Below are 19603 nucleotides of genomic sequence, written 5' to 3' on the forward strand. Positions count from 1 at the left end.
CTGCCAAGGTTCTCTGCTCTAAAGTTACTGCTTCCTGCTTCCCACACTCTAGAAGACAGTCATTAAATCCAGTCCACGTTCAAAAAGGAAAGGAGGATTAAGCTCCACTTCCTGGAAGGGGGAGCATCTACATGTACTATTTGGAATTCTGTAAAGAGTATGTCCCTTCTTTCTATGAGTGATTTTTAAGAATAATTTTAAAAGCCACTTTTCTTTAGTTAAGTATGCATTACTTTTCTAATAAGAAAACCCAGGACACAGGATCTAAGAAATACTGTGTTTTATATCTATATGAGATGCTGGATGGTCACTACTTGTATCATTTACTGATGTACTTAAGTCAAGACATTATGCTGTATATCACCAAAAAACTGGAAGAAAAATCAAGTATCAGGGAGCTGTATACAATGAATTATAAAAAGACAAGACACTGGATATTTGGGATCTTTTTTATTTTTATACACATGACAAGATTTTACACCAAGTCAGTTAAATAGTACAAATTTACATTCATGAGGAATGTTAAAAAAAATTCAACTAAAAAACCCACTTCTTCCTGTGACCCACAATCCCAACATTTTACAGTGCAGAGGAGAAGGGGGCTGGGGGCATGGGGGGTGGGGGACACATCCAAAACAAGTCTCTCCCAAAAGAAATAAACTTCACATTCCCTCTCCACACAGGATCCAAATGGTGAGAGTATAATTTACAGTTCATCTTTTTCAGCTGTAGATTTCTGTGAAAACAGAAAAATCAGAATGCATTAAAAATTAGCACAACAAACCTCTGCTCACCAAAAGTTCATGTGTGGAAAAAATGGAAATGTTTCCTGTTTCCATTATCTGATCTGTAGTTTAGAATCTCAGCTTGCTAATCTGCAAAATAACCTAGAACCCAATAAGATCAATAGTCACTGAACAATCGAAAATTTAAAATAGGTTAATGTTACTGTAGGGCAGAAGCAAGTGGCAAAGAACACAGAAGCCCCACGGGCTAAGGAGTAATCTGCTTAAAAGCACCTCAAGGGTGGATGGCGAGGGCTTCCCCTGGTGGCTCAGGGATGAAGAATCCATTGGCCAATGCAGGAGACGGGGGTTTGATTCCTGAGCTGGGAGTACCCCACCTGCCACAGAGCAGCTGAGCCACAACTGCCGAGTCTGTGCCGCGGAGCCCGGAAGCCCCAGCTACGGAGCCCACGCGCCCCAACTACTGAAGCCCCTGCCCCACCACGAGAGGCGCCACCGCGGTGAGCAGAGCGAGTGCTGCTCCCCACAGCTGGACAAAGTCCACAGCAGCAAAAACCCAGCACAGCCAAGAAAAAGCTTAGAGTTGCAGCTGCCAGTCCTGCCTCCCTAGGCTCCTTCCCCGTTTAAAAACAGAAAGGATGGATGGCTAAACTAAGGAAGTAAAGGCCGTGGGGAGGATCGAAATACACGCTTTAAATAAAAAAGTGCTTTGTTCCAGCTTTTGAATTTGATAGTAGATGCGTATTTTTGACGCTGGCAACAGTCCTGACTCTCAGGAACTAAACGTGCAAGTCCCCCTGGTTTGCTCTACCTCTGCTGTTTCTGGTTCCTCCTCCTCCGCTCCTGCATCCATCTCCTCCTCTTCGTCTTGCTCTGTGTCTTCTGCGGTGTCCTCCGTTGCTTCTTCTGGTTCTTCTTCGGGCTCTTCTTCAACCTGAGGGCAACATTTATGAGCCCATTCATGCATCAAACACCTTGTTCATTTTGCTTATTTAAATGTGCAAGATCATTAATTCCCTTCAGTTAATTCTGTTAACTACGAAACTATAGAGGAAACTCTATAGTTAAGAGTTAACAGTCAAGCTAACAAAGGGAGACAGGCAAGAAAAGAAAATGGATGTGAAAGGGGAAATTTCTCATTCATTTTTAGCACAGTGCCTGATACCGGGACTCAAACATTCAGTAAGTTACATCAAACCTTTGCATCAGGGTCGATGTTTAAGCTGAGGCGAAGCATTCTTTCTATTCTGTCTCCATATGCTTTAGTGTCTGGTAAAAGATATCCTGACCGCAGTGTTGCTGTTTCAAACAAAACCACAGCAAGATCTGAAACAGTTTTGTCATCTTCATCTTCCTGAAATGGAAGGAGTCACACACTTTATTAATACTAAAGGGTTCAAAGAAGTCAAATTAAAAGACAGAGGAGTAAGGCCGTGATAGCGCTCACCTTAACTCTTCGAAGCATGTCTCTGATCAGTGGGTGTCTGGGGTTAATTTCAAATGTTTTCTTCTGGCTGGCATAATAACTGTTACAGAGGAAAAATGAACGTTAACAAATATATCAAATTTGAAGGTCCATACATTTCCCATATTCTAGTATAACTTACATAGTTACAGATAACCTTTTAAAAATCAAGACATGCTTATGTATTGTTAAATCACGCTTTCCCTTTTAAAGGGCAATGTGCATGGTTAGATCAAATAGTACAGTAAATAACTACTTTATTTACTAATGAATCCCAAGTGCCTTTGCTGAGTGGATGAACTGATTTAATGTCCTGTTCATCTCCTTTTAATGTATTCACTACCTTCATTGCAGCTGTGTCTCCCCAAAGTTCTGGAACAGAACAGGCTCTGAGTGCTGCTCAAGTAACACCTTCTCCATGAGGCCTCAACCAATATGGTTCTAAGAAAAATGGCATCTTTTCACTAAGCTCAGCTGCAATGCATTCTGGGTATACCTCCATCATTGTTACATCCTACCTGACCTCCATGACTGCTCTCCTTCCTACAGTGGCAGGCTGAGGACAGGAAGGAACCCTTCTCCCTCCATCTTGGCATACCTATCACACACACAGTGCCTTGACTTCTCAACCCTGACCAGTCTGAACACAGACACAACAGGTGCTCACGTGTTTGTTGGACAGAAGGTACCGTCCTGTTAATCACTGACTGGGAAGATGGACTTAAATGGCTACTGTACTGTTGCGATGGAATATAAGCAGAAACCCATTTCCACCTGACGTTTACAATCTAGTCAAGGTGCAAAACAAATAAAACAGCACTTTGGCATTTGATTTTATAAATATACACTGGTGAGCCATGCTAATTATGAAATATAGGTATATTTTAAATGGAGTTTAGGGATTGTGACAATGGAAACTATACTTAGGAGAAGAATCCTTAAACTAGGCTTGGGGGAAAAAAGTGTGACAGTAGGTAGCTAGTAAGAAGATAGTCCAGATAGAAGAGAGAATAAAAGCAAGGAAGAAGTCATTTTCAAAACTATTGTTGTTACATTCAAATATAAACCTGAAATACATATTTATTGAAAATAAAGGGTACCAAAGACCTAGTGTACCTTCAGTAGTTGGTCCTTGAGTTCAATTGCTGCTTGTGCATCCTCTACCCTGTATTTAGTGTAGAATACCACTGGGGGTAGAATGGGTAATTAAAAAGGATTTAACTCATTTAAGAAATATAATGGGCTTCCCTGGTAGCTCAGATGGTAAAGCATCTGCCTACAATGCGGGAGACCCAGGTTCAATCCCTGGGTCAGGAAGACCCCCTGGAGAAGGAAATTGCAACCCACTCCAGTATTCTTGCCTGGAAAATCCCATGGACCGAGAAGCCTGGTCCTCCATGGGGTCGCAAAGAAATGGACATGACTGAGTGACTTCACTTCACTTCTTCAAGAAATGTAACTGTCATTAACTTCATCTTTAACTATTATCTGAAAATGTAAAGGCAGTCCAGATACTAGGCCAAGCAGAAAATCTAATGGTGAAAGACATTATGTCTAACAGATTAAGAAAATTTCCATCTGTATATAAAATACTAAATATAAAGTCACAAGTGCAAGACCTTTTCTTTAGTAATCTAATCATTTTGTCAACTTCTCTATAATGGAGAGCGGTAGACACTTAAAACCCATCAGTTCTTTGTGTCGAAGCTGTGTTATCTTCTAGGAGGAGGCTGGGTGAGAGCTTACACCCCGGCAGGGCCTCCCTGAGGATGCTTACTTGGTTGAGATGTCCTTGCCTGTCTGGTATGCCTGGGCTTTCATGATCCTCTCCATGTTGCCAGACCACCCGTACTGGCTGGCTACGAGAGCACACGGGGACTCTGTCAGGCGCTGAGACACCACAGCCTTCTCGATCTTTGGAGGAGAAGGTGAAAGTTATCTCTAAATGTCAACAGTCAAGGTCATCAAGTAGCTGCATTTCCACTCCTTAAGGGCTCATCACAAACAGGCAAATCACAAAAGTACCTCTCATTCAGACTCTGAGGAAAACTGTCGTTTCATAACTGAATTTCTTAATCAGAAATACTTAAACACCAACTTTCAAAACATATACAACTTAAGTTTAACCTGTGAAAATTTAAGCTATTGTAAAGACAATATTAAATTATGAAAAACTTCCAGTTACAAAGAAAAAAAAAGTACCTACATACAGAATAATCACATATCTCTGTAATTCTTTAGTTCATCAGTTTTAAGCTTGTCCTCCCAATAATCTAACTACAATATTAAGTGTTCTGTATAACTTTTAATGACTACAAAGTAACCAGTTACAAAGTTTAATTTGCTAACAATTTTTTAAAACAGATGCTAAAATTTTCAGTGTTTCTAATTTCCAGAGTACCTTGTCCTTGAGGGCTTTATCTTTCATCCAGTTTAGCAGAGGCTCAAACTCTTTTTCAACTGCTTCACGACTCTCCTTACTTTTCTCACTTTCATCAAACTTCACTCCTTCCTTGGCAACATTCTGGAACCTCTTCCCATCGAACTCGGGAAGAGCCTGAATGCAGTATTCGTCCACAGGTTCCGTGAGATAAATCACTTCATAGCCCTTTTTCAGAAGTCGCTCAACAAAGGGAGAAGATTCGGCCTACAAAATTGAGAGAAATAACACAAATTTCCAGTTTGGCCTTAGTATGTTTTCTTCATCCAAGTAGCTACGTTTCTAGAGTACCAGCAATCCCGTTTTATGGGTGGGGAATTAAGAGCTGCAGAGAATACAAATGACTTTTTTCCCTGTCAGTGACTGACCAGGTCTCAGAACTATTTCAGTTTACAAATTTTCCTTTTTCTCTCTTTCTAGAGTTGGCTATAAATCAGTCCCCACTATATAGCAGACCAGCTGGAGTTCTCTCACCTCTTTCCTGCTGGCCCCAGCCATGAAGTAGATTTTGTCCTGCTTTTCCTTCATTCTCTCCACATACTGGTCTAGACTAGTAATGTCACTTGGATGATGAGAAGACTGGAATCTAAGAAGTTTGGCGAGACGTGTCCGATTTGAGTGATCCTCTATCACGCCAAGCTTGATATTGGTACCAAATTCTTTCCAAAAAGTGTCATTGTATTTCTCATCAGCGATCTTCTTGATCATGTCCAGAGTTTTACGGACAAGCTTCTTTCTAATCACCTAAACAAAATGACAAATAACTCATTAGAGAACTTCATCACAAACTTTTGAGAACGGACACTATGTAAGGTAGCAGGAGAGTAGTGGGAAAGGATACAAAGACACTGGTATTTATCAAAGGGGGGCAGGGAATGGCCAAGTATTCCTGTGTCAGACTGAATGGAAACTTAAGTTGTCACTGGCAACAGTTATAAGATTGCTTTCATGTTTATATTCTAACTTTAGACCAGGTAGTACATATATGAGGGTGCTCACTGGACGGCTCTTTCAACTTCTATGTTTGAACATTTTTAAGGCACTCACCTTAAGCAGTTTATGTTGCTGAAGAGTCTCACGGGAAACATTCAAGGGGAGATCATCCGAGTCCACCTGCAGACAGCGAAAGTTCAGCGAGTAATACAAACATCAGAGAAAAACAAAACCAACCAACCGACCAAAAAAAACCCACTTTCAGATCCCCACTCTACTCCCCTCTTCCCCCAATAACCTCCAGATACTTACAACACCCTTGACAAAATTCAGGTACTTGGGCATCATATCATGGAAGTCATCTGTGATGAATACTCGGCGCACATACAGCTAAAGTGGAAACCAAAAAAACAAAGGTCACTTTCTGGAAATCATACTTCCAAATTTTAAACTCAGTTTATACTATTTAAAAACTCACCTTAATGTAATCACTCTTCTTGGATCCATATTCATCAAACAGACCACGTGGGGCAGATGTGGGTACAAATAAAATTGACTTGAAGGTAACTTCCCCTTCAGCAGTAAAGTGGATATATGCCATGGGGTCATCGCTTTCCTAGAGAGTTGGTATCTTGGTCATTCAAAAGGCACAAGGAAAAGGCAGTGCAAAGGCTAAGCAATATATGGTGTGGTACACATGCAGTTTAACAGTCAAGTAACAAAAAAAGTTCCCTTTCCAAAGAGTGAAGGGGAGAGGAAGGCAAAGAGGGAAGAAGAAACAGTTAAGACTGCACTTCTAACTGGCTGGACATGGCTATTCTGATGTGGCTGTCAATAACGTTTCTCTACTGCCTACCCCTGGGAAGGATGGCTGAGTCTAGGTTCTACACACGTGAGAGGATAGGGCAGGAAAACCACCATCCTGTCTAAATGACAAAATGACATAAGAAATTTCATGAGTGTATGTACTGTTCAACTAAAAAAGTACTCAGCAACAGATTTCTTCCAAGAAACTTGGACTGCAGCAGTGAATCCAAGAGGTATGTAAGGACAGAAAATTCCTGCTTTAAACCATACTGAGCACCTGAAATGTAGCTAGTCCGCACTGAGATGTGTTGGTCAGTGTAAGACATACACCAGACTTTGGTAACGTAGCACCAACAAACAGCCCACAAAAAAACCAAAAGGACCAATTTTTTGTATCGATTACCTGTTGAAATACTATTGGATATACTGGGTTAAAAAGATACATACTACTAAAAGTTAACTTGGCCTGTTTCAATTTTTTTTAAAATGTAGCCTCTGAAAGACTTAAAATCACACACTGCTCACATATTTCTAATATAGCTGTTAAGATGAAAGTACCTCTAATATATACCCTAGGACTTTAGGGTACACGAGAATGAAAAAGGAGGCAGAACCAAGGGAAAGTTTTTAGAGGTAAAGCTTAAAGGGTAGTTGGATGTTAATGTAAGGGAAACAAAGGTTAAGTAACAAATCAGCAGATGGAATAAAGAATAAAGAACAAAGACAATCAGAGGATCGAGATATAGACCAGCGGTTGGCAAACTGGTTGCCACTCACAAGTAATTTCATCAGGACACAACCTCATCATATACTGTCTATGGCTGCTTTCAAACTATTGATAGGAGAGTTCTGACATGTCACAGATCCTGTAGTTCATGAGCTTAAAATATTTATTAGCTGACCCTTCAATTAAAGGTCTGCTGACTCCTGATCTAGGCTAAAAATATAGATTATAGAGAACCCAGAGAAGGAGCTGGAGCCTGAATCCACACAGTGGTTAAGACTGCATGATGGACACAGTTCATTAAATTGTTCTAATTGTACAAAATGCTATTTGAGGAAACATTAACTTGAAACCATCTTAGTCAAAGCTAGTTTTTCTAAGAGTTATAAGAAACAATCGGTAAAACAAACAAAAAAAAAAGGCAAAGCAAGGCAACAGATTTAGTCATCATTTCTAGTCATGGCCTCAAAATAAGATGTTGTAAACAAGCCTTTGAAAAGGATGGTGGTAAAAGACATTCAATAGCATGATTTTATGCCTTACAGCTTCTGTAGCGAGAATCAAGCATCTACTGACATAGGCGATTCTTAATCTTTTTTGTAGCATAGACCCTTGGTGATCTAGTGAAGCCTACAGATTCCGTCTCAGAGTAAAGTTTTTAATGCATAATATAAAATACACAGAATTAAAAAGGAAACTGGTTGTGCTGAAATAGTTACAAACCTCTTTTTAAACCTATTTTTGATATAATGAGGTTTTCTTATCACATTATTCTAAAATAACATTTACCTTTGAAAATGATTTGTAGAAAGCCTTGTATTCATCCTCCTCTACTTCTTTCGATGGTCTCTGCCATATGGGTTTGATATCATTCATCAGTTCCCAATCCCAGACAGTTTTTTCAACCTGAAGTTACAGTATTTGATTAGTTTCTGCTAACAGTTACATCAACAGTATCAATAGTTATACTACAATAACCACAGCTTTAGAACATTTCAAAATAATATTAATATAGGGTATCTCTATTGTAATATGGTTCCTGCCAAGTGGATCAAAAATTTTTTAAAGGGCTTCTCTGATGGTCCAGTAGTTAAGGATCTGCCTTGCAATTCAAGGGACACTGGTTCGATCCCTGGTCTGGGAAGATCCCACATGCCATGAAGCAACTAGGCCTGGGCTCCACAACTGAGATCCGGAACAGCCAAATAAATATTTAAAATAAAAAAGAAAAATTTTTTTTTAAAAGTATCTCTCTAAATATTTAAGACTGATATTTAATACAACAAAGGCAAGTGGTTATTGTAATAATTGGTAACAATCCAATTAAGATTTTTTTCAGTTATTTTTAACTAGCTAAAATGTTATTTCTTGAATATATGTTTTGAAGTTTGGAGGATATACATATTATGTATTTCTATTTCATGACTTACAGAAATCCAACATCTTATATATTTCTCAAAATTCACTATTACTACTAGCTACTCTGCTACCTGAGCAGACCAGAAAATTAATAGTTTATATCTATGTGACAAAAGAAGATGCAAAAAGATTTTAAGATTTTAAAATTCAAAGTTATCATAAGCCACCAGTCCTGGGAAATATATAGAAGTCAGAGAACTATTCATAAAAATGATCTGTGTTTGCTACTGAAAACTTTCTAGGGAGAGAAAACACACACAAACAGCTTGGATTTTAGAAGCTGGGCCTGCGGACTCCTTCAAAAGACAAGACTATAAAGAACTGAAGCTTAAATCAGTCTGTGCATACCTGGGTTTCTGTGTTTTTTCTAACATAATCTAAAAAATATTTTCCTCCTTTGTTCTCTCCCCTCCCCTGCCTTGGTTTTATCGAGACACAATTGCGATCATTACTATATGAGTCGCAGGTGTACAACATAAAGGCTTACACATATTTTGAAGATGATGACCGCAGTAAGCTAACCTCCATCATCTCATATAGATGAGAATAAAAGAATAAACAATTTTAAGAAATGGACCAAAAGAAAAAAATCTTATAATGAGAACTCTCAGGAGTTAAGACTCTTTAACAGCTTTTCTATGTATCACAGAGCAGTGTTGCCTCCATCACACTGTATCTTACATCCCCCAGTGCTCATTTATAACTGGAAGTCTGTATCCTTTGACCACCCTCCTCCAAAACAATCCCCTCTCCTGCAACAAAAAATCTTACCCCCTTTGCTAGGAATCTGGTACCTTATAAGCTAAACAATACTTTAAGTAGGAGGATGAACAGGGCTTACTTTTTTAGTTTTTGGTTTCTTTTCATCTTCTTCTTCTTCTACTGCAGCTTCATCATCAGATTCCTCTTTATCTTCTTTTGCTGCTTCCTCTTCTTCGGCAGGTTCCTCAACCGTTTCAGTCTGTTTATGTAGAAAATAGAATGATGGTTAAGCTCATGTCTCGTAATTCTTGATTTTATCAGTAAGATATGAAACAAAATTACAGCTCAAAAAACAGTCTTCAGTAAGAAAATACTGAGTATCCTACATTGGAAGAACCACATTTAACCTTCATTCGTTATGTGTTAAATATTTAAATAAGTCCAAGGTAATATACATATATAAACTTTATTCACATGAATTTACCTTGCTGCTCCATACATAAATAGGAAAGTTTATGAACTGTGAATATTTTTTCACGAGGTTTTTAATTGTATCCAATTCAAGGTAATCAGATGCTTCTTCTTTTAAAACAAGGCTGCAAGGAAAATAAGACAGAGACACGTCACCGTGTTATAAATTTGTGTAAATATTCATTTGACTACAATAGCCAACTGTGCATAACCCACGAAGTCCCCATTATTCATGTTAAGAACTCTTATCACCAATAAAGGTTTGTGAGTTAAATATACCAAATATGGGTATGGTAAAAGAAAGAATCTTTCTTGCACTCCCTCAAGTGGAAAACATTCATTATAAGCAAAAAATGAAAAGGTTTCTAATCTCCTCAATGTGCTGGATTTTTTTCACTTGAAGAACAGAAATCTTTTTTTTTTTCATTTTTTTTTTTCCATTTATTTTTATTAGTTGGAGGCTAATTACTTTACATCATTGCAGTGGTTTTTGTCATACATTGAAATGAATTAGCCATGGATTTACATGTATTCTCCATCCCGGTCCCCCCTCCCACCTCCCTCTCCACCCCATCCCTCTGGGTCTTCCCAGTGCACCAGGCCCGAGCACTTGTCTCATGCACCCAACCTGGGCTGGTGATCTAAGAACAGAAATCTTAAGCTAGCTGAAGGTGGGAAATCTCTGCAATATTCTGGAGAAAAGTAGAATCATACACACTGTGCTAGCTTCCCTAGAAATCAACTGATTACATACAGTCGTGTCCGACTGTGCGACCCGACCCCATAGACGGCAGCCCACCACGTTCCCCCGTCCCTGGGATTCTCCAGGCAAGAACACTGGAGTGGGTTGCCATTTCCTTCTCCAATGCATGAAAGTGAAAAGCGAAAGTGAAGTTGCTCAGGTTGTGTCCGACTCCTAGCGACCCTATGGACTGCAGCCCACCAGGCTTCTCTGTCCATGGGATTTTCCAGGCAAGAGTACTGGAGTGGGGTGCCATTGCCTTCTCCCACTGTAGAGAGTTAACCCCTAATAAAAACATGTTCCTTAAGAAAAAGCTAGAGGGCATCTCTGATGGCTCAGCAGTAAAGAATTCACCTGCCAATGTAAGAGTCCTCGTTTTGATCCCTGATCCAGGAAGATCCCACATGCTGTGGAACAACTGAGCCTGTGCATCACAACTACTGACCCTGTGCTCTAGAGCCTGGGTGCTGCAACTACTGAGCCCACGTGCCCTAGAGCCCATCTTCTGCCCACGCGCCATGACTAGAGAGTAGCCCCCGTTCTCCGCAGCTACAGAAAAGCCTGCGCAGCAACGAAGACCTAGCACAGTCAAAAATAAACAAATAAATTTATTTTAAAATAATAGCTAAAACATTAATCTGAACTACTGTTTATATTTGCACTAGACAAAACAGGAGCCACCCACCTGTTACATGCAACTCTTTGCTAATAGTTAACAGTCAGTTATAGTCAGTTTTAAATAGAGTCATAACAGTTAAAGCCAGTTCTTTAGTTATATCACCACATTCCAAGTCAACAGTCACATGTAGCAGGTAGTGGCCATACTGGACAGACAGTGAAAGCCCATGTCTACCACAGAAAGTTCCATCAGCAACAGTGCTGACCGAGGTTGTTACAGTACCCAAAACTAGCACTGCTTTCTCTTCTTCCTTACCACCCTTTCTGCAAACATCTCCTCCCTCCACCAAAAAGAACAGCCACATCATACTCTCAGACACAGTGTGGAGCTCATATCTTGATGTTTGTGCTCCCAATAAAAATGGAAAATGTTGTATCCATGGTCCCCTCCTTGCCTCAAAAAGCATATAGTTTAGGAGGACTTTCCAGTAAGTACCCAGTACATGATGACACAGCCTAGGGAGGGGACTAAACCTCTGGTCTTGGAGTATACATAATAGTGATCCTAGGTTGGTACCAAGTTGCATCAGTTTTGGATGCAAATTGAAGCTGATTGAGTAGACATCTTAGTCAGGTGTGTTCAAAAGAGGCAATTAGACATACAAGCCTAGAACCCAGTAACAAGATATAGACCAGAGATTGGCAAACTCTGGTTGCCACTCACAAGAAATTTCATCAGGACACAACTTCATTATATACTGGCTATGGCTGCTTTCAAACTATTGATAGGAGAGTTCTGACATGTCACAGATTCTATAGTTCAAGAGCTTAAAATATTTACTAGCTGACCCTTTAATTAAAAGTCTGCTGACTCCTGATGTGGGCTAAGAATATAGATTAGAGAACCCCAAGGAGACCTGGAGCCTGAATCCACACAGTGGTTAAGACTGCGTGATGGACACAGAGGCTGAAACAGAACTTCTGAAGAAAAGAGACTATCAGCAATTAAGAAACAGGCAAAGGAAATTCTAAAAAATGATGCTAGGTACTGAGTGGATTGTTTTAAGGAGTGAGCAGTAAAATGCAAATTCTGTAGAAAACACAAAGAAAAACTCCAAAAAAAAAAAAGAGAGAGAAGCTATTGCTGGGGATCACAGCAACTAAAATAAGCTTGAATCCACTGGATTTAGCAACAAGGAATACTGACAATTTATTTCAATGGAAAAGTGGTGGATAAAGTCAAAATACCGTGGGCTGATGGGGGAACAAAAGGTGAAGTAGCAGCTAAGGCAAGTATGCTTTTTCAAAACGCCCAACAGTAGATGGGAAAGAAAAAGAGACTGCGTGCTTGACAGCAGAAAGGTGCATCACCTGCCTGCCCCTCCTTCTCCCAGAGAGACTTCAATAGGTTTACTCTTTGATGGCAAAGAGGAAGGTGTTCAGGAAAGACTGACTTTAAACGATGCAATAGTAATTAATTCTCTCATCTCTGAGGAGATGGCGTGAGACAACAGATGAGAGGCAGTGACTAGCTTTAGGGAGAAATGTAGAATACTCCCTTCATGATAGGAGGAGGGGCAGAAGCCATTTTATGTTAGCATTTACAAGATGCTGACTTCATGATCTATTTATTCTTCACTAAATCTCTCATAAGTGGTGGCTCATTAGGGGTAAGAACAGGAGTAGGGAGGAAACAATTGTCTGACAGCTTCTACTTTACTGGTCCAATATTAAGATGAAATAACTGCCCTATTAAGTAACTGCCTATTAAGATGAAAAAGTGCCCTACGTAGGTAGGGCAAGACCTTGCCACTTCCTTGCCTTTGCTCTTTTCCCTTTGGCCATTCTAGACTTTCAGTTCTTCAAATGTGCCTCTGAAACTGTCCAACATGCAGTGCTTGCTGCCTAGAATGTCTGAACCTAACTCAAAACCATTTCAGAAAGACCTTCCGATAAGGGGGTTGTCCCTTAGCTTCTTTTCTGGCCATTTGCCGTTCTGAAATTATTTCATGTTTTTTCTTTCTTAGTTGAATGAGCCATGTGAAAGGAGGGACAGCCACTGTCTTATTCCCCACTGTAGCCCTAAACTCTAGCAGTTAATAGACATTCAAATGAGTATCCACTGTGAGTTGGTGGGCAAGGCCTTGAAGAAAAAAGGCAATTTTGCTGAAGGAAAGGAGAACCTGTTGTAAAGTTTCATTTACTGACCAACTATCCATACTACTTCATGAAGACTGTCCTGATGACCCTTATCCATTCATACAAATATCTGCCAGTCACACATTAGGCACTGGGAATGGAGTCTCAACAAAATGTTTGCTCGTAAGGAACTTATAGCTAGACATCTCACCTGTTTCTTAGCAACGCGAGACATGAACACCTCTTGGGACATCATTTTCTGTCTTTCTAGTTAAGAGAAGTGATTTACCTGTATTCTTCTACCACCTAACAGAGAGGGCACTTGGGTATAACTATCAGTGATGCCTCCTAAAGAGATCAGGATATGTGAATGTTAATAACAAAGGTAGAAAAGGTTAAGTTTAAGAATGAAAAATTAGTATGACAAAACCCACTACAATATTGTAAAGTGATTGACCTCCAACTAAAAAAAAAAAAAAAAAAAGAATGAAAAATTAGTAAAAATACCAAAATGCAGTTGTCTAGTTTTTATTGAAGGAAAATTTGTGACAGTGAAGCAAAAAATGTCTTCTGGGATGAAGAGAATCTGTTGAAATGATAAGATGTACGTTTGTTTCATACTTGCATATTTAAAAATCAGTAATATTGAGAAAATTTTAAACTGAATTAAGAACAAAAAAGGAAAAAGCAGGGCTGTGGGCACATTTTCACTTGGCAGAACTGGGTAAGTCAACTGACTTCTAGATTGGAATTTCTTTATCTCTATGCTGGGGAAAAAAAACCAAAGCAAGAAAGCTGTCCTGTCTCCTGTCTGCTTCACACTTCACAGTGCTGTAAGCACCGGGAGATACTGGGCCTAAGATCTGTCTTGTTTACACCAACAATAGTTACTGGCTTGGGATTTCCCTGGAGGTCCAGTGATTAAGACTCCAAGCTTCTACTGCAGGGGATGCGGGACTGAACCTGGCTGGGAGCTCAGGTCAGATCCCACATGCCTTGGGGTGACCAGTAATTAGAGAGCCCCTGCACTGCAACAAGAGAAGCCCAGGCACGGCTACCACTGAGCCTCTGTGCCGAGAGCCTGCGCGCCACAATGAGAAGCCCTTGCAACTCAATGCAGCCCCCACACAAAGGTGGCGACTTAAATTCCACTTCAAATTCGATGACTTGTAACTATCCTCAGTCATGTCTGACCCTTTGCAACCCCATGGACTGTAGCCTGCCTGGCTCCTTGGTCCATGGGATTCTCCAGGCAAGAATACTGAAGTGGGTAACCATTCTCTCTCCAGGGGATCTTCCCAACCCAGGGACTGAACAAAGGTCTCGGCATTGCAGGCAGATTCTTTACCATCTGAGTCCCCAGGCAAGATCTAACTGTTCTCCAGTGAGACATTTTCTTTCAAAGAACTTTCATAACTCTCTTTAAAGTCCTTTTTCTGTACCTCTTCTCTCCGGTCCGGCCCCAACCCTAGTTACAATCTTGAATATTTTCAACAGTTACCCAGGTTACTGAGAGTCTCTTCTCAGCTGGCCCTGCCATCCTCCACACCACCTTCAGAAAACTTTAAAAACTTCATCACAATTTCAATGAGTAACTGTCATCGCCCGAAATGCATTCCTTGAATTTTGTGAACACACTGTACCGCCATGCCCTTATCCACAATGCTTCACAGACTGCCACCACTTTTCTGAGTCCTGTTTCCCTGGAAAACCTGGACACGCCACCTATCTGTGAGGCCGCAGACGCGCCTTCCGTCGGAAGAGCTAACCCTTCCTAGATGCCCTCCACTGACAGCAGCCACCACGACTCTGGGTCTGGTCCTTAGCAAGGTCTCAAAATACTTAACGTGATGAGAACTGGTTTCACATCCTTCATTTTTACAGGCAAAGAAATTAAGGCCCAGAATAGGCCATTGGCTCAGAGAGCCAGAATTGGAGAGTCAAGAGCCTGGCTATGGCTATTAATTCTCATTAGAAGTGGGTAATACTCACGTAATGGTTGTTCCCCGTCCGAGAGTGTTTCCTCTGGGGTCAGCGATTACAGAAAATTCATTGGAGTCGGACTCCCAGATGTGTTGGGTGTCGTTGTTGTGTTTCGACGTGACAATAACTTTATCTGCCACAAGGAAGGCAGAATAGAAACCAACACCAAACTGACCGATCAGTTCTGATGTTGACTGGCCATCTTCTTGTGCCTCAGTCATTTTGTTCAAAAACTCGCTTGTCCCGGACTTGGCTATGGTGCCAAGGTTTTTCACCAACTCCTCCCGGGTCATTCCGACACCAGTGTCTGTGACATGGAGCAGGTTCTTTTCCTTGTCACACTAAAGCCAAGACAACAAGAAGACAATTATACTCGCTTAATACTCATGATATGGAAAGGGAATACCCAGCTGTATACAGAGAAGCTATCAGCTTTGAAGCACATCAGTTCCAATACAGAAGGAAAGCTGAACTCCTTCCCTCCTCAGATAGTATTTTATGGTCTTTTCAAAAAGCACACATCTTAAGTACAAACATCTTTCTTTACAGAGAAGAATTTTAAGTTCAGCGTATTTGATAAAGTATCGATCAATGTAAGAGGGCAAGGACCAGACTAAATGTCAACGGGCAGAGACAGACCTAAACAGAACAAGTTATTTAAGGGGGGAAAAAAAAAAATCAAGAAAAATAAAATTTTATGTTTTTCTATTTCGTTGATAGAAGATAAAAGGATCTGAAACTTAAATAACTTCTGTCTTTGTAATCTGTGGGGATCAATGTTCTTCACTAAATATCCCCAGCTCTCTGCTTTCCAGAAATATTACAGGAATATATTTCCCTCACTGATGGTTGGTTAAGGCCATGTGACAAGTTCTGGCTAATGCGTTGCAAGTGGGAGTCAGAAGGACGGCTTTCAGGCTGGAGCCTTTAACTGGGGTGAGACCCTCCGAGCTTTCTTTGCACCAGGGCAACCAGCTACACTCCAGATGGCAGCAGCTCCATCAGCCTGGGTCCCAGAGTGAGGATGATGCGAAGCAGAGGCCCCAAGGCGGCCTGTGATTAATGACTTAAGCCAGGGGTTGGCAAACTTCTTCTGGAAAAGGACCAGAGTATTTTAGGCTTTGTAGGCCATACGGTCTCTGTCAAAAGCAGTCACAGATAATTCACAAATGGGCATGGCTATGTTCCAATACAACTTTATCTATAAAAACAGGCAGCAGGTCGGATTTGGCCCACGGACCATATTTGACTGACCCCTGATTTAAGTTCCTGACACTTGGCAGTTAACTGTTACTGCCCCTAACCTAGTCTACCTTGACTGACAATGGATTCCCTATCTCTAAGAGTTCTTTCTACTTTAAAATTGTTCTAAGCTTACCTTAATTTTAACCGTCAACTCCTCATTTCCAGCAAGAGCATTTTCATCAGTCAGTGATATTAGTCTTATCTTATCTAAAGCATCAGAAGCATTTGAAATCAGTTCTCGCAGGAAAATCTAAATGGAAGCCAGATTTAATACACACTTCGATTAGCTTCAAAATACACGACATCAAACTTAACGTCAAATTCATTTTATTTCTCCTCTGTACTCTGAAAAAACTCTCTTTAAGGACTAGACTTATTATGGTACAAGGGTGGCTTTACTCTCTTGGTAGAAGGAGATACAGTTCTTTACACAAAGGACTGGAACAACTAAATGGAACACTTGAACTGGTCAGAGTAGTTACTACTCTATTTCCCCTCGTAGTGACCTTAATGTATTCAATACTTGAGGTTCAGTTTGTACAAATGTATTTAAGACTCACAACTATTCAGCAGGCCATGAACACAACTGGAGGGGAAAGGGAGAAAGAAGGGAAAATGTCTCTCCCCCTCCCCACAAATACAAATAGGTATCTAGTAGCCACTCATGCACATGCTGGGTCTTTAAACTTTGACAACTATTTGCTTGGGATTACTATTACATAAGCTTAGTAACTATTGGCTTCCCTGGTGGTTCAGTGGTAAAGAAATCTGCCTCCAAGGCAGGAGTTACAGGTTTGATTCCTGCCTGGGTCAGGAAGATGCCCTGGAGAAGGAAATGGCAGCCCACTCCAGTACTCTTGCCTGGGAAATGCCATGGACAGAGGAGCCTGGTGGGCCACAGTCCACGGGGTCGCAAGAGTCGGACATGACTTGGGGGCTACACAGCTGAACAGCAACAAAGCACATTAACTGTGAAAGTCATCAAGTTAGCTACCATTCAGAAACAAAATAACATTATCATAATCACCGCTGCTTACCTCTTTATTTTTATACAATGAATTGATGATGAGTTTCATCATTCTGTTAACTTCAGCTTGGAAGGCAAACTTTTCTGATTTCTCTCTAAGTTCTCGTATTTGGGATGCATTCAATCCATCCAACTGAATAGCTTCTTCCTCTCTGAGGAAAAAAAATTTGATCAACTAATACTGCATTACTTAGTTCCCTCCAAAAAAAAAAAAAGCATCTGCGATGAAAGCCCAGTGGTCTTAAGGGTTGAAAGGGTAAAAAGGAAACCTTTATATTACCAATCTACCATCTCACTATTATTTTTTCACAGTGATAAGTTACTTTTAATACCAAGCTGGAAGTACTCTATGCTTAAAATTGTCAGAAAAGTAAACCCAACTTTCCTCTACTATAAAGCAAAGTCACACACATTTCTCTTCCCTCATACAGGACACATGCCAGGGCTTCTAAGGATCTACAAAGTTTTAAGTCCTAAAAGGCTGAATGAAAATGTTGCTCAACAGACATAAATCTTTTTAATTACAAAGTGTACATTACTGAGTATAAAACCAAAGTCTTTTCTAAGATCTTAGCAAGTCTGTGGTGCTAGTATTCTGAAATAGTTATCAAAATAGTTTTCAAGGGAATTCATCTTATTCTGACCAGTCATTCTTAGGGGCAAAGTCAGGAGATACTGTGTACGCACACAGTTGCTACCCTTTTATTTTTCACCTATTTAAATTCAGAGTACTTCTGGGCCTTCAGAGAAGAGATACATACAAAGAAGCTATTGCCTTCCAGGCTCCCAAGGGGTTATATGTATAGGTTCAGAAGAACACAAACCTCTGTACTACTTCATCATCTGTCCTTGAGCCTTCTCTACTTTTACCCAGATCTTCTTCCACTGTCCCATCCACATCCACTTCATCGTCAGCCCGCGCTGACCCTGAAAGAAGATTTAACATCAGAAAACTCTCACACATCTTTGTTTCATGGACTTCTCATGAAGTAGCAAGATGGAACAGGGCCAGGGTAGGGGTTGCAAAATTCACTCGGTAAATATTGGAGCGGACGATGCAAGAATGGATCCACTGGTTTAAATAACCGATGTAAACCCAAGTCGACACATTTCTTATTTCAGTTCAGACAATGAGGTCCCCCAGGAGATTTTTAAATACGGTGGCGTCCATCACCTCTAAAAGGGTAGCCCGGGGATCCTTTATAAATACTGTTTAGCCGACTTGATACCAGGTCCTTTCTACATTCACACGTGTTGCGCGCAGGCCGAACAAGGCCTACAAACTGACCACGCCAAAACTTAGGCCTTCAATATCATAGGTCAGAAAGCAAAAAGGATTTGTGAAACCTCTAGCGAGGAGAACTGAAATTGGGCCCAGGGGCCTGAGAAAGGGAAGAAATGATAAGAGATTTTAGGACCTTAAAGAGCTAGAGTAAAAGTGAATCAAACCGCTGACACTGCCGGTCTGCTGCCCCAGGGCCCCACGCTCCACAGCCCAGCAGCTAAGAAAGGAAACTCGCGTTGGCGAGGAGACCAGGGGCGGGGTGGGGGGATGGGGGTGCCCTCAAACTCTGATGATCAAAGGTTGCGGTGTCTGACAAAAGTCCTCCGGAAAAGGCATAAGCGATGCTCTTGCGGGGCGCGAGCCCGAGGGAGGCTCCACCTCGAGGAGGCTGAGACTGCTAGGAGCGGATACCAGATCTTAAGGGATTTAAACGACTCCGGTCCCCTTTTATGCTTCCAGAAGGTGACAGTAAAAGAAACCCCCCGAACCTCTTTCTAGGAAAAGCGATGGACACCCCATCGGCCCAAACCCTACCCAGTTATACCCCCCTCCCAGGCTCAACGCCCCCAGAACCTTCGAGAAGAGGCCGCGCTTGAGGAGGGGGGGCGTCCCGGGGTGCCCGCTCCTCCAGGATCACTCACCGAAGGTCAGCAGGACGCAGCAGAGGCCCAGCACCCACAGGGCCCTCATGGCGCACGGCCGGTGAGTCTCAAGTCCCCTTTGATCTCTGGAGCCGCCTCCGCCCCCCCCTACGCCTGAGTTCCGAGGCTTACACCTCAAGCTGCGCGATCCGCCCACTACCCCCCAAGCAGGTCCGGCCGCTTTTCACCCCCACTTCTCGCGGGCGGGGGACGGGA

The 19603-nt window shown here is 41.3% G+C and overlaps 1 protein-coding gene across 1 annotated transcript; it reads right to left on the reverse strand.

Moving 5' to 3' along the window:
* Positions 1–435: 435 nt before the first annotated feature.
* Positions 436–19560, reverse strand: HSP90B1 (heat shock protein 90 beta family member 1). The gene is made up of 18 exons (XM_070454031.1): positions 19388–19560; positions 18286–18388; positions 17472–17613; positions 16568–16684; positions 15199–15530; positions 9721–9832; positions 9376–9495; positions 7905–8021; positions 6063–6200; positions 5897–5974; positions 5699–5764; positions 5126–5395; positions 4613–4858; positions 3989–4125; positions 2194–2272; positions 1945–2100; positions 1558–1680; positions 436–736 (listed from the first exon to the last, which is right to left on the reverse strand). Exons 1-18 carry the CDS (start codon positions 19434–19436, stop codon positions 707–709), a joined length of 2415 nt encoding a protein of 804 aa, XP_070310132.1. The 5' UTR covers positions 19437–19560; the 3' UTR covers positions 436–706.
* Between the last annotated feature and the right edge of the window lie 43 nt (positions 19561–19603).

The sequence above is a fragment of the Odocoileus virginianus genome, chromosome 23, assembly GCF_023699985.2.
Source record: "Odocoileus virginianus isolate 20LAN1187 ecotype Illinois chromosome 23, Ovbor_1.2, whole genome shotgun sequence".
NCBI lineage: Eukaryota > Metazoa > Chordata > Mammalia > Artiodactyla > Cervidae > Odocoileus > Odocoileus virginianus.